This window comes from Micromesistius poutassou (assembly GCF_964030765.1).
Source record: "Micromesistius poutassou genome assembly, chromosome: 21".
Classification (NCBI taxonomy): domain Eukaryota; kingdom Metazoa; phylum Chordata; class Actinopteri; order Gadiformes; family Gadidae; genus Micromesistius; species Micromesistius poutassou.
Genome location: NC_140291.1, coordinates 9026379 through 9040262, shown reverse-complemented (window position 1 = coordinate 9040262; position 13884 = coordinate 9026379). Strand labels below are relative to the sequence as shown.

At 40.3% G+C, this 13884-nt stretch overlaps 1 protein-coding gene across 2 annotated transcripts; it reads right to left on the bottom strand.

Moving 5' to 3' along the window:
* Window positions 1–5: 5 nt before the first annotated feature.
* On the bottom strand, window positions 6–8671 carry LOC311366590 (complement component C9-like). Of its 2 annotated transcripts, none has more exons than XM_084485373.1 (11): window positions 8538–8671; window positions 8261–8351; window positions 7430–7580; window positions 6817–6967; window positions 6269–6389; window positions 4910–5065; window positions 3541–3781; window positions 1541–1633; window positions 1071–1240; window positions 564–798; window positions 6–479 (listed from the first exon to the last, which is right to left on the bottom strand). In XM_084485373.1, the coding sequence occupies exons 1-11, from the start codon at window positions 8609–8611 to the stop codon at window positions 34–36; spliced, it is 1929 nt and encodes a 642-aa protein (XP_084341499.1). In that variant the 5' UTR covers window positions 8612–8671; the 3' UTR covers window positions 6–33. The 2 variants fall into 2 exon arrangements, with proteins under 2 accessions (XP_084341499.1, XP_084341500.1); XM_084485374.1 differs by having other exon boundaries at window positions 6–456.
* Window positions 8672–13884: the final 5213 nt, after the last annotated feature.

The following is a 13884-nucleotide window of genomic DNA, read 5'->3' as shown; positions in this document are numbered from 1 at the left end:
CAGTATATATTTGACCATTTAATTTTTTTAATTTTAGGGGAAGCTGAGCTTCCCTTGCAGTCTTAGAGAAATCGCCACTGGTCTGCATGGGCCTTTGCGTTCTAGTTTCTCAACACCAATCAGCCTCGGTGTCCGGTCCACTGCACACGGCTCCAGGTGGCAGACCCTCTGCGTTACACACTCGGCTTCTGCTTCGTTGTTCCCCACCGCTGCAGGTCGACCAGCCTGACCAACACGCCCAGTTAGCCTCATGTAGCACAGTGGGGCTGGGCACACTGGGGGGCGGCACACTGGGTCGCTGCACACTGGGGGGCCGAACACTGGGGAGGTGTGGCACACTGGGTCGCTGCACACTGGGGCGTGGCACTCTAGGGCTTGGCTTACTAGTGCGTGGCACACTGGGGCGTGGCTCTCTAGGGCTTGGCTTACTAGTGCGTGGCACACTTGGGCGTGGCTCTGAGCAACAAAGAAAAACAGGACTATATTTACAAGTGGGACAGAAATCACAAATTGGTGGGAAAGAATGGCTAAAGTTGAATTTAGAAATAATTTCCAAAGCTTACCCTTCCTGGGCCTTTTATCGGCTTCATGGTTCTGGCAGGCCAAGCCTTCGTAACCAAGCGTGCAAAAACAACTACACAGGCCGTCTATGAGGACAAGTGTACCATTGTTGTGGCACGGTTTACACTTGCACACGCTGTACTCTGCCACATAGTCTGCCAGCGCAGCCTTCATGTTTGAGATCCTAGTGTTAGCTTCCAGCAAACCCAGGGGAAATAGATTATAGATTGGCTCTCGCTGAAACAAAACAATGTCAAAGCATTTTTCAGTTGAGTACTAAAGATAACAGAAAAAGGGCTATGATTGTCATGTGTGCTATTAGTTGACACTTTTATCCAAAATGACTTGCAGTGAATCAGAAGCAGGTAATTCATGCATTAATGCATATTGCCCAAAGATGCCTACAGGTAAGGCTGTGGACACATGAACCCATTACTTTTCAGCTGGGAGACCAACACTTCTACACTATCCTGCCCCTGTTTAAGTAAAAAGATAAGTTGTGGTTGTACCTCACTGTAGAGCAGACTAGGGTGATTTGCAATAGACCGCGCCCAGTTTTGGTAGGTCTCAGCGTTCAGCTGTCCGTCCGTATTAATTCTGGCTTTCATGGCTGAAACACTTGCCGGATCGCCTCCTTTGACTGAGATGAGCACTTTATCCACCACAGCATTTCCCTTGACTGGATGAGGTCAAAAGGCAATGTTTCAGGACTTGTTGGTTAGCGTGTAAGGTTTACCATTTAATTTCAAATTTAAAGCACTTTCCACCAGTCATTTAGCATATATTATAATAAAAAGCTGCTGTCATTCATTAGGGAGCAAGTAGGGGTCATTAAGAACCAAAGATGTCTACAGGTAGAATATTAAGATTCAAACACAATTGTGAGCTGTCAAACAAAGTAACAGTCACTGTTCTGGCCCCAATAAGCTATCCAGCATCCAAATACAAATATAGTGTATATAGTGTTAAAAAGACAGACCTTTGTTGAAGATATTACAAGAACTGGTCTGGGCATTTCCAGGGTTGAAGCCAACACATTTGAAATATTCTAGAAGGGCTGCATCTGTCAAATCTTTCATATAAGCACATATTACATAACACCAAATCATTGACAAATAATGCAAACCAAAGAAATTACATTATTCAACAATTTCTCAAAGGTGGACTACCTAAGATGCAAGCACTATACATCGCTGCTAGCATCACCATGTTTGTTAAAGGTCCAGTGAGTAAAATGTAGTTGCAACTAGAGGGGAGGTTGCAGAATGCAACAAACTGAATCCCCCCACCTCCCTCCAATGAACAGAGATGTATAGTAACAAAGTAGAACTACTACATTACTGTACTTAAGTATTAAAATGCTGTATTTGTACTTAACTGGAGTATTTTTTTTTTTCTCCTACTTCCACTTTTACTTCACTACATATTTTTGAGTGAGTGAGTTTTATACTGAGTTTGATAATGAGTTTAATACTTTTACTCCGATACATTGATTTCTGTTGGAACTTGATTTGGAACATCAACAAACTAACGTTTAGGGTTGTTTTAAGGACAGGTTTGTGCATGCATGTAGCCAGCCATTCTGAAGCAGGCAGGGCGATTCGAAATGAGCCAAATACCTGAGACAGGACCAATAGTCAAAATTCCAGCCTCAACCACTCTATTTCATCCTAGACAAACCAGAAAGAAGGCTCAATGTTCAAAATACCGGAATTTGTCCTTTAACTTACCCATGTTTGTCACTTAGCCGTTTTCTTGTAATACCCCTCTGGCCTTTGAGATGTTTCAGTTGTTTATTTTTACATTAACACTTCTATGTGGCCTTTGACAGCTTTAAGACAGCTATGTATTGTATTCCTGTCCTTGTACTGCTGCTACAGTCAAAGGAATTGTGTGTCCTTAAATATTTGAAATAATATAAACAATAGGATATTCAAACTTTTGACTGCTTTCTTTAATATAAACATACACAATACTTGTACTTTTACTTTCAGTACTTGAGTAGTACATTTTAAAATAAACTACTTGCAATAGTTAAGTACAGAACATTTTGAAGACTCTAGTACTTAGTTAGTAGTTACTCACTAAAGTGTGGTGTTTAAAGAACACTTCAACTTCTACTCAAATCACTTTTTTGATATATGTAGTGAACCTCAGTAGGGGTTGCGAACGCAGCCTTTCCTAGCTCCTCCCCCTGCACCCTGGTGCACTATAAAAGGGCCAAGATGGCTGAACTCAACCTCTGCTGGTTGCCTACCAGGGTGGTGAGTAGGGTCCCCGCTTTTTAACAGTTTTGAGTTCCAATTTTTTTTATTAATTTGTGTTTCTTCTGTTTTGGTTTTGTTTTGGTTCTGTTTTGATATTTTCTTTTGTTTGCTTTGGTTGAGTTTGCTTTTGTGTTATTTCCCCTTTTCTGTTTCATTGTTTTGACAATTGGGTTGCTGGTTTACATAACCTTTGTTTTGTTGCTTGGTTTGGTTTTACTCCAGTTTTCTTTATTTAGTGTTTATCATTATTGTATTAAAATAAACATTTAATATATATATATTGTCTCTGCCTCTTTTAGATTTTTGAACCTGTGTCCTTATAATTTCTGTAAGGTAATGGTTTAATTTTCTTTGTTCTTTATTTCCTGGGGTGCAATTCCCCAGGTGGCGTTGTCGGTCCCTCTTTAGTTATCTCCCCTCGTTTATATTGAGTTTTATACAGAGTCCCGCCACATTTAGTACTTGTACTTTTACTCAAGTCTGGGTCTCTAGTACTTTATACATCTCTCCCAATTAATAGCATCCCTTCAAAATCCCTTCCGCTAGATGTCACTCACTCCCGTTTCTCTCCTCACGTGAGAAACATGTTGAAATGTTTTCAGAATGTGTAGTGATGAGGTAGCTAATTTGTGGAATTGGGCACCTACTTTAAGTGCTTACTTGACATTGCTAATGTGTTATAACGCCATTAAGCGTCTACTAAGTGACTTACTTCTTTGCATGATTTCGTCAACGTTGAGAACATAGATCAGATCGTACTCCCCTCCAAGCTTTCCGCTGCGGGTGAAATGCGTTCCATAGTCTTCGATGAAGTCAAAGTAGGAGCCCTTCTCGTACTCGACGGGCAGAAACTCCACGTCCTTAGCGAAACCATCGGCCACTCTGAGGTCACGGGGTCTCAGTCTGTAGGTGGCCCACTGCAATTTGCTGTGAACCCTCACAAACTTCTTGCTCTAGATAAACAGAAGAAGTATGGTTAGGTCAGTGGTTCCCAACCTTTTTTGTCTTGTGTACCCCCTGAGCCATTTTGTCGTACTATGAGTACCCCCTCACTCATACGTGTTGATGATTCTTCAAAGGTAGAACATAACACAACTGATTATTGAATGAAAATAATTTTATTTCATCTCCTTAATTTGAACATTTAATTCTCAGGCATTTTCTTCATTTTAACTCATTAACTCATTAATCATAAAAATAAATAATAATGTTGCCTTGAAAATAAATAATTAATATAAATAAATACAAAATCAAAATAATCAACCTGCCTTTGTTATATGTAACTCTTGTTACATTTATCACAAAAAACCTTTGAATAGTTCCTTTGAATAAGTCCCCTTTTAACATGCATTTCAACTTTAAACCAGAAGCACTGAGGGGTCCGCAGAAGTAGAAGTGAATCCATATAAAACATAGTTTTCACCGTACTGACTTGGTTTAAGTTTGGCCTCTTTCTTGCGTTTCTTGGCGGGCTCCTCTGAACCCTCACCTGAATCCAGAGCAAGTGGAGGTTTCAGCCATTTATGGATATTTGTCTGGCTACAGGTAAGCAGTAAGCAGCTGTTTTGATTGTGTGATTTGGGCACAGCTGTGCCACAGGTTATTGTCTCCCCGGGGAAACTAGTGATAGCACACTATCATTTTATTGACGGGTTTATGAAATGACTGAGGAATATTTACTTATCATCTTGGAATTTCCTAGACTGGGTACCCCCAGCCCGTTCTGCCGGCGATTTGAATTCGTTCAGTCCATGGGCTGGAGAGGAGCAATACATTTCTTTCTGTTTCTGATACGTTTTTGCGGGAGTCAATCACCAAGCTGGCTTTTCCCCCTCGTGCGCTATTGGCTGGTTTTAACGCAATAATGGCAGGGAAGCGATGAAGGACTATCCAATTGAGTCATTTGAACTATGCCTGTTGATCACGCCTCTTGTGCTGAAGAATTATTATTATTTATTTATGTTTCCAGGCTAGGAATTTCCACGTACCCCTGCATTGTGCTCGTACCCCGGTTGGGAAACACTGGGTTAGGTAACCGCATTCTTTTTGATTATTGGTCTTGAATCCTCTTTCAAACGTACCTCAAGAGCGAGTGTCTCATTTCTACCAAACTTCTCAAAGAGAGGGTGGGATTTGATACTCAGTCCACCGGGGTAAGCAGTTCCAGCCAGAACTTCGAGAACAAGGCGTTGGCTGCTTTCATAGATTGCACTTGCAACTGTTTTCTCTGAATGAGTCTGAAAAAAATACTCAAATTGTAATGTCATCCATGTTATACCCACACATTCGGTTTTTGTATTTACTTTGGCCTATTAACCTTAATATAAATGATAAATGGTCCTCATTTATATAGTCAACCACGCAGGGCGACAGCCAGCTTGTCAGGTGCAATTAGGGTGAGGCGTTTGGGGTCAGTTCAGTCTCATTAATAATGAATGCACAGAGAAGGATTCACAAATGTATTTTGTAATTTATATATAAATTACTCTCTTCTCACAAATACATTTCAATACACACAGAAATGGATAGCGGTATGTAAAAATGTTAAATAAATCCATAAACAAAAATAAGTTTCACAAACACATTTCTGATCCACACACAAATGTGTCTTGTTTTAAATAAAGAAGAATAAGTCCTGCCTCAAAGCCTCCCGGTTCACTTCACTCGGTCAAATGTCTATGGGAAATAACATGGGGTTTTTGAATGATCGTACATAACAAACTCTGTAGGTTTGAACGAGAACTCACGAGACTCCGACTGAGAATCATGATTCACCGCTACCGGAAATGCGAACGAACAAACAAACAACTCTTCTTGGCAAACTGACTGACGCAAACTGATTCATTCAAACGAATCATGAAATCCACCACTAGCACCGACAATCCAAAAACTGTGGGACTGCAGTCATGTGATTGGCTGAAAACGAGGGAGGCATCTGATTGGCTACAGAGAGTTCCTTGTTGAAAAAAATGCATTTGTGAATCCAGCCACGTCAGGAGAGTCTCAAAAATCCACATATAAATACAGACCAGTACACACAAATGCAAACAAGTTCACAAATGAAAAGTGTCTTGTAAATTCAAGTTTAACAGTTTGTATAGAAATGTAACAACATCCAAATACATTTTTGATGAAAATTGCAAATATTTTTTTAATTCATATATTTATTTTACATTTATACATACCGATATCCATTTGTGTGTGCATTGAAATGTATTTGTGAGAAGTCATTTATATATGAATCACAAAATACATCAGTGAATCCTTCTCTGTGCATTAATTATTACTGAGACTGAACTGACCCCATAGAGGAGTCTTGCTCAGGGACACCACGACACTCAGCTAGGAGGAGCCAGGGTTTGAACCATCAACCTTGCGGTTACCAGCAAACCCACTCTACCTCCTGAGCTAATGCCGCCCATTAGTTAATATTCACTAACCTCCAAGTTAAACCCTGCAACATTCCAGGGAAGTCGGATACCAGATGCTATCTGACAGACTCCACCAAAGTAGCCATTGTAGAGCACTGCCTTTGGAGGTGTTGAGCCCAAGATGTTGATTCTGGTGCATGGAGACATTGGCTAGGTTCTTGATAGAAATATCATGCTTTCTAAACACAAATATCGAAGTCTACACAAGGTGGCAGGGTAGTAGTTGTTAGGGAACCAGCCGAAGGGTTTTGGGTTCCAACCCCAATGTGGGCTAGTAGCCATCTCTTCTGGTAGGCATCCTTTCACTACTACCTGCTCAGTAATAACATGTACCTAAAATGCAGTGCAAGTTATCTCTTTGCTTGGTCCCAAAAGGTGTCTGAATAATATTGAGATTACAGCGACATATTACTTCCATTTCATTATAGCTCATATGTTTGGTTGGGTCCTAGAAAGATGCTTTCCAAATATCAATGAGTTTCTCCCAACACAGACACTTTTGTTTCAAAGTCTTCTATTTTTGTAAAGTTCATATCAAGATGGCTGAAACAGCTCACCCCTGTCCCATGGCAGCCCTCCCACGGTCGCCGAGGTCCTCTGTCCTTGTACTGCAAGGTTTCCGGGACATTCTGTCACAAGCATCCTCATCCATTTGATCCTCACAGTCAGAGTCATGATTGCATACCAGTCTCTGTTTTATACAAGCGCCTGTAGACAGAGGGAAAGCCATGGAAGAGACAAAGACCTGATTGCATATTGGTGGTGACTGACTCTGTCTGAAGCTGGGACCGACACCAGAGGTCGGAAGACCGTCAGATGACAGTGAGGTGTTGGTTAGTGGCAGGTGTTTTCGATTACTAATCCTGTCTTTACATTTACATTTAGGGGATTTTGCTGGCTGCAGAGTCAACCACGCAGGGCGACAGCCAGCTCGTCAGGAGCAGTCAGGGTGAGGTGTCTCACTCAGGGACACCTCGACCCTCAGCTAGGAGGAGCCAGGGATCGAACCAGCGACCTTTGGTTACTAGTAGGCCTTGACAGTGGATAGAACTTGACAGTTGCGGGCCTACAAGGATGGTGCGGAAGAAATGTTGACGTTTAAGTTTTGATTTGAGAGAGACATCCTAGTGTGATTAATCTACTGTTATTATTTTGAATGTAAACCATTACCTGAGCCACACTGAAAGTGTGTGGCATGGCAGCCGGTGGTTGGCGGCGGTACGCATGCAACTTCCGTGATGCACACTGCACTCTCACTCAGCGACTCTCGGCACGGCTGGCCTTTAAACTGCCCAAATGCTTCAATGCCTCGAGAGCGTTGCTGAAAGGCATGGAGCCACGCAGAGAGACAGACAGGTGAGCAGAACAACAGACAGACAGACCAGAGCAAACAGGCAAAAGCACAGGAAGGATGTGTAAATATTTGTTACATGTAGCACTGTTAAGTATTAGAAAGTATTAGGAAAATCCATGCTGAAAAGGTTTCTACAGGATCATATTTCAGACATACCAGAAATCTCCTTAATTGAGACTAAGTAACAAATGATGTAGGTTGTTGTAAATTATACACTAGTATGTAATTTAGGTTAGTATGATTTTATACAGTGTCAGTGTTTTTCAAACTGGTTCATGACCCAAAGTTGGCCACAGCAGGGGACCCAGTGCATTGTGGGATGGCCACATTAACCTCATCCTCATCGTCATCCGCTTATCCGGGGTCGGGTCGCGGGGGGAGCAGCTCAAGCCACATTAACGTTCAAGCAAATATATGAATAAATAAATAAATAAGTGTAGTTTTTATATAAGGATGTCCAATATTCTTTGCACAAATTATTTGTTTTGACCTTGGCCGAAAGCCAAAAGCACTTCCACAGGCGGGTAATGTCATGAAAAGTCTGCTTTCTTCTCTTTTTGCTGCCAGCAGATAGACAGTTACAGGGGATCACCCTCCCAATATCAATGCATTGAATTGGCACTATGCAACAGCTTGGATAGACTCACCCTCTCATTGGTGCAGGGATCGCACAGAGTCCAGGCTGACCAACTGCTGTAGAGACAATCCACTGGTTGTGGTTCAGGAAGCTGCACACGCCTGAATATAGTTATCATACTTACAATTAATTATTGTCTAATGCATCATGCGTCTGACATGATTAATAATTAGGGTGTCCAGGCAGAGGAAACAGGATGGTAATATTATTTCAAATGAGATGCAAAACATGAAATCATTAAAAATACTAACTACAAAGAATATCCAAAATAAGAGAATATAACATACTTTCTGTGGCCAAAGCAGGTCAGTGTTAAACACAGGCCATAGAAGCTCAACAGCAAAGCATTCCCAGCCTTCATAGTGAGGCTATGAATATTTAGTTTGGCATAAATAGTGTGGAAAGACTGTCCAAACTCACGCTTATATACCATTTCCCTGGCAATGATTTATCCAAAATAAAGTCAATAAAGTCTCTAAGGTCAATAATGCAGATTGCAGATGTTCTTTCAAATTGAAAGTTTGAAGTAAATGTTTGCCAGGACTGATACTATTATTCACTAAAATGTTTTTAGTGTTTCATGTGGCAGACTGAATTAAAATGTGTTTGAATACACTTTATTGTGTGAGATTCAGTTATAAATGTAAATGAAAACAAATATGAAATTGTGTATAATACATTTTTTTTAGTATGTATTTAGACTATTTTTAGATATCCTCAGTCATAGGGATTTAATAATAATATTTGCCTACAATGTAATGTCTTTAACACAATAAAGAAAATATTTACTCTTATTTACTCTATTTTGTGTATTTATTTTGAATCTGGTTCTGTTGGTTTACCTGTTAGTTCACATGTGTTATGCAATAACATTTACCAGAAGGGAAAGCAAATATTGAAAAATATTGTCAACACCTCAGAGGGTCCTGGGCTGACCAGAGACCACCAGCGACATTGCTCTGTAGTCAATGAAATCAGCCTATTTCTCAGCTCACTTAGATTATAAGTATAAGTAAGGTAGTAAAGTATAAAGCATACAAGAATATAAGTATAAGTATTGTTACTTAGTATTGTTACATGAAGCCAAATGTTATACACTTGATATTACCTGGCTCTGCTTGGTCAACTAGTGTCTGTACTCTGAGGGACATTTACATTCACACGTTACAAAGGATGAACCCCCGACCGCCTCATTTACGTATAAGTGGCCCCTCAAACGGCTGGCTCACGCCCTGGTGAGAGGAGATGCCCGCCTGCATTCTCGTGATGTGTATTCTGGCAGTGTGAACTGGCTGACTTCTGTAACCTGCCTGGTTAAAAGGCTTGATATTATTTATTTATGTTGAAGCATTATTTTATTTTACGTTTTATCTATTGTAAGTTTTATTTTGAAACCGGAAGTTTACTTTGACGAACACCGGAAATAGTATGCTAAAACGCAAATAGCTTTACAGAGCACTGCTTCTATCCGCACGTGTTGGTTCTATCCGCACGTGGTGGTTGGAAAGACTAAAACAAAAGGTATGAAAATGGAAACAGAACGTATTGACAAATATAAATGTTTAAGTCAATGCTCTAATACGATAAACTCCTGTTTAGAGGTGGGAGTACAATTGAAGAAAAGCACTCGTTTCACTGAACCTCTCACTGAATCTTGGTAAGCTAGCATGCACCTGTTCCCATCTACTCATGTTAACTAAGGTGTCCTTTTAGTAGCCATGCTAGCATATCATTTCGGTTATTTTCCACATTTTAATTTCATTTTGAGAGCTATTAAGTTATAGAGAACGTTTATTCATTTACTTGAGTAGAAAATTCATGATGACACACACTGTCATTAAAATAAGTGTAATGTGGATATATTACACTGTGGTAAACTACATTCACTGAATGTGACTGTGGGTCAAAGTTATAAGCAACTTAAAGATAAAACTTATCATTGTAAGTTACTCACAAAGGGTAAAAGCAGCAAAGCTGTTATTTTTGTTATTTAAAACAATGTAATTAATTTATTTTATTTACAATCTAAAATCCTATGTTAAAAGGGATTACAAAATGAGAATGTGAACAAGAAAACATGGTTTATACATTATACTGTACAAGTTAGTGTGTTTTCCATAAATAAGTTAATCCATTGGTCAAATATTTTATTCTTACATGTCATAGAAATTCTTATGGTTAAAATGATATATTTTGACAATATAAGACTTTTATTTTCATGTAACTGTAGTTACTATCTAACTAATATTTTCTTTGTGAAAGGATACATTTATGTTGTACAACACTGTCTTTTAATATTATTGCAATTGCATGAGAATTTGTGTAAGAATCCGGACTATAAAACCTGTTTTGCAACTACAGGTCAGGTCTTTTGCCTGGATGTGAAAAAAGTAGAGTTCCAGCCTCGGTGTACAACGACGGTTGAGGAACGGATAAATTGATGGCGAGCTTCACAGTCCAATTGTGATCCTCTACCATCATTCCAACGGACCCGGTGGTAGGATTGTGTCAGTCTCCCTGATCGACACCAACGAATGCCTTCCCTGAGCACATTCCCTGACTTGACTATTCCCCTGACAAATTGACTCGGACACTGATTGAAGTTGCGAAGCAACAAAGAACAACTCTCAAACAAGATATTTTATTTTATTAGTGTTTTTTGGGCCCATAGGTTGCAATTGTATATTATGTGCACAATGTTCAGTTTCAAATTAAAAATGCGCATTTAACTACATCTACCTGTGTGCTCTGGTTATTGCTATGCTCCTCAGAACCTGGAGGTCCAGACGTGTACATACCTTGAAGTGGGTTACACTTCACAAAGATGTTTGTGTCACCAGCAGATGCTGAACGGTTTGCCAACTCTTTAGGCCCAGTGAATGACTCCTAAAAAATTGTATATTATATATATATATAATATTATAATATATATATATATATATATTTACTATTATTGTGTATATATATATATATATATATAGTTTTGGATTATATATTTTCCTATTCAGCATTTTGATAAATGTTCAGATCTAACACATTTTCAGTTGATCATTGATGCGGCATAATGTAACGTTATGTGTTTGAATAGCGTTTCACACAGTGGGCATCCTCGGGTGCATAAATCTAGCTCTGGAACAATTTTATTTTTTACCTTTGGATTGTATTAATATTGATTGATACTCCCGATTATGGGTATTTATTACTTAAGCGTTTACCTTTTCATATATACACATATTTTTCTTTTGTATACTCTCTTTATTTTCTTGAGTTTTATGTTTTATATGCTGCACTGTTTATACCTTCCCACCTGTTATATCTCACCAAGTGTGTGTTCTGAATATCGCTTATACTGAGTACTTAATTGTGGGTGCAACTTAAATCTAGACTCTAGACTTATTTCGAATGTAATAAGTTCAACTTACCATAGTATCTTAATTTCGGACCATGCACCCCTCTCGTTGGTGATTGACTTTAAACTTTATGCCCCTCAATATAGTTGGAAATTTAACCCCTCTCTATATTTAGATGACGTGTTCAGTGGCTACATATCAACCAAGATTGCAGATTTTCTGCTCATTAATGACAATGGTGCTGTTTCAGATTCTACTTTGTGGGAGTCGTCTAAAGCTGTGATAAGAGGACACATCATCTTGTATCATCTTGTATCTCTGTGTCGTCTCGCAAAAGGGCCAGGTGCAGGCATCACACTGATATTGAGGCTGAACTAGAGGAGGACTATCGAAACACAGGTTCTGAAGACACACTTGGCTCCATTCTGAAAGGGAAATATGAATACAACCATATTCTGGGCGAGCAGGTTGGGAACTATATTTGTAGACTAAAGCAGAAGCACTTCGAGCTGAGTGAGAAGGCCGACAAATTGCTCGCTAGGCAACTGAAGGGCGTCATATCTGATGGGGCAATACATAAAATGTCCTGATCCACTGGTCAGCTATTAACTGATCACAATCAGATCAATGATAGATTCTTTAGTTTTTACAGCAAACTATATACTTCCAAGATCTACTACCACGGATACAGACATTGCCAATTTCCTTCATACTTTAGACATTCCAGTCCTTTTTGAGTCTGCAAGACGAGAATTGGACGCTGAATTTACACTGGTGAAGATCAGAAATGCTATTTTATTTGCTATTTCCCAGTGGCAAAGCATGCGGTCCAGATGGATTTGGGATAGAATTTTACAAGACGCACATTGACGATATCGCCCCCCTCTTGCTTCGGATGGTCACTTGCTCAGTGAAGAATGGCACCTTCCCTCATACCCTCTACGACGCCCATATCTGTGTCCTCTTAAAAAAGGACAGAGACGAAACAAATGTTTCTTCATATCGTCCCCTAAGTCTGCTTAACTCTGACCAAAAAATTATTGCAAAAGTCCTGACCAACCGGTTAAACAAATATATTGGCACTTTAATTCATCCTGATCAATCAGGTTTCATCCCAGATAGATTTTCCTTCTCAAAAACAAGGTGTTTGCTTAATTTAATGTATTCAACTAAATTGCCCCACTCTGCTGTGATCTTCTAGATGCCCAGCAGGCTTTTGATCAGGTAGAGTGGAGATACATGTTCGCTGCACTTGATAAATTTGGTTTTGGGTCAAAATTTATGAATATATTAAAAATGCTTTATGCTCCCCAATCTTCTGTTCTAACCAACCACGATAGTTCCCCCCCGTTCCCGTTGTACTGCGGCACCAGGCAGGGCTGCTGCCTCTCTCCTATGCTTTTTGCATTAGCTCTTGCGGCACATCCGAGTGTACCATAGGTCTGTACGCAGATGATGTAATTCGGACTCTTTCTGATGAAAAAACATCCCTTACACCCCTTCTTAACCTGATAGATGGCTTTGGGCGATTCTCTGGGTTTACTATAAATTTGGAGAAATCTGTTTTTATGCCTCTGTCTAATGGTCTTGATTCCAGTTTTTTCCTCAATTTGCCCTTCAGAGTTTCCCATGACCACTTTTCTTATCTGAGGATTAACATCTCCAGAAATCCAAAACTTCTCTTTAAATTTAATTATATGGATCTGATTGACAGGCTCAAGTGCATGATAGATAAATGGAAACTTCTCCCTCTTTCATTGATTGGCCGTGTCAACATTGTTAAAATGGTCGCATGTGCCCATCTTCCTCACCTCTTCCTTTTTTAGGAAGTTAGACTCTGTTATTATGAGGTGGTTCAGGCATCTGGTAAGGATGCCCACTGGATGCCTCCCTTGGGAGGTGTTCCAGGCACGACCAGTGGGGAGGAGACCCCGGGGAAGACCCAGGACTAGGTGGAGAGATTATATCTCAACACTGGCCTGGGAACGCCTCGGGATCCCCCTGTCAGAGCTGGTCAATGTGGCCCGGTAAAGGGAAGTCTGGGGCCCCCTGCTTGAGCTGCTGCCCCCGTGACCCGACCCCGGATAAGCGGATGAGGATGAGGATGAGGACTCTGTTATCATGCCCTTCGTCTGGGCCTCCAAGCCCCCCTGTATTTCAAAGGCCCACTTACAGAAGCCCATTGAGGAGGGTGGTTTAGGCCTGCCTGTCTTTCGGCATTACTACTGGGCTGGAGCATGGGTTTTCTGGAATCAGCCCAGGGCTGGGGGTGCAGAGGAGGACG

Coding starts and splice junctions, on each gene's coding strand:
- LOC311366590 (XM_084485373.1), bottom strand. CDS start 8,611: ATGAAGGCTGGGAATGCTTTGCTGTTGAGCTTCTATGGCCTGTGTTTA. Junction 8,352..8,537: donor ACCTGCTTTGGCCACAGAAA/GTATGTTATATT, acceptor AACTATATTCAG/GCGTGTGCAGCTTCCTGAAC. Junction 1,634..3,540: donor TGACGAAATCATGCAAAGAA/GTAAGTCACTTA, acceptor CTTATATGAAAG/ATTTGACAGATGCAGCCCTT.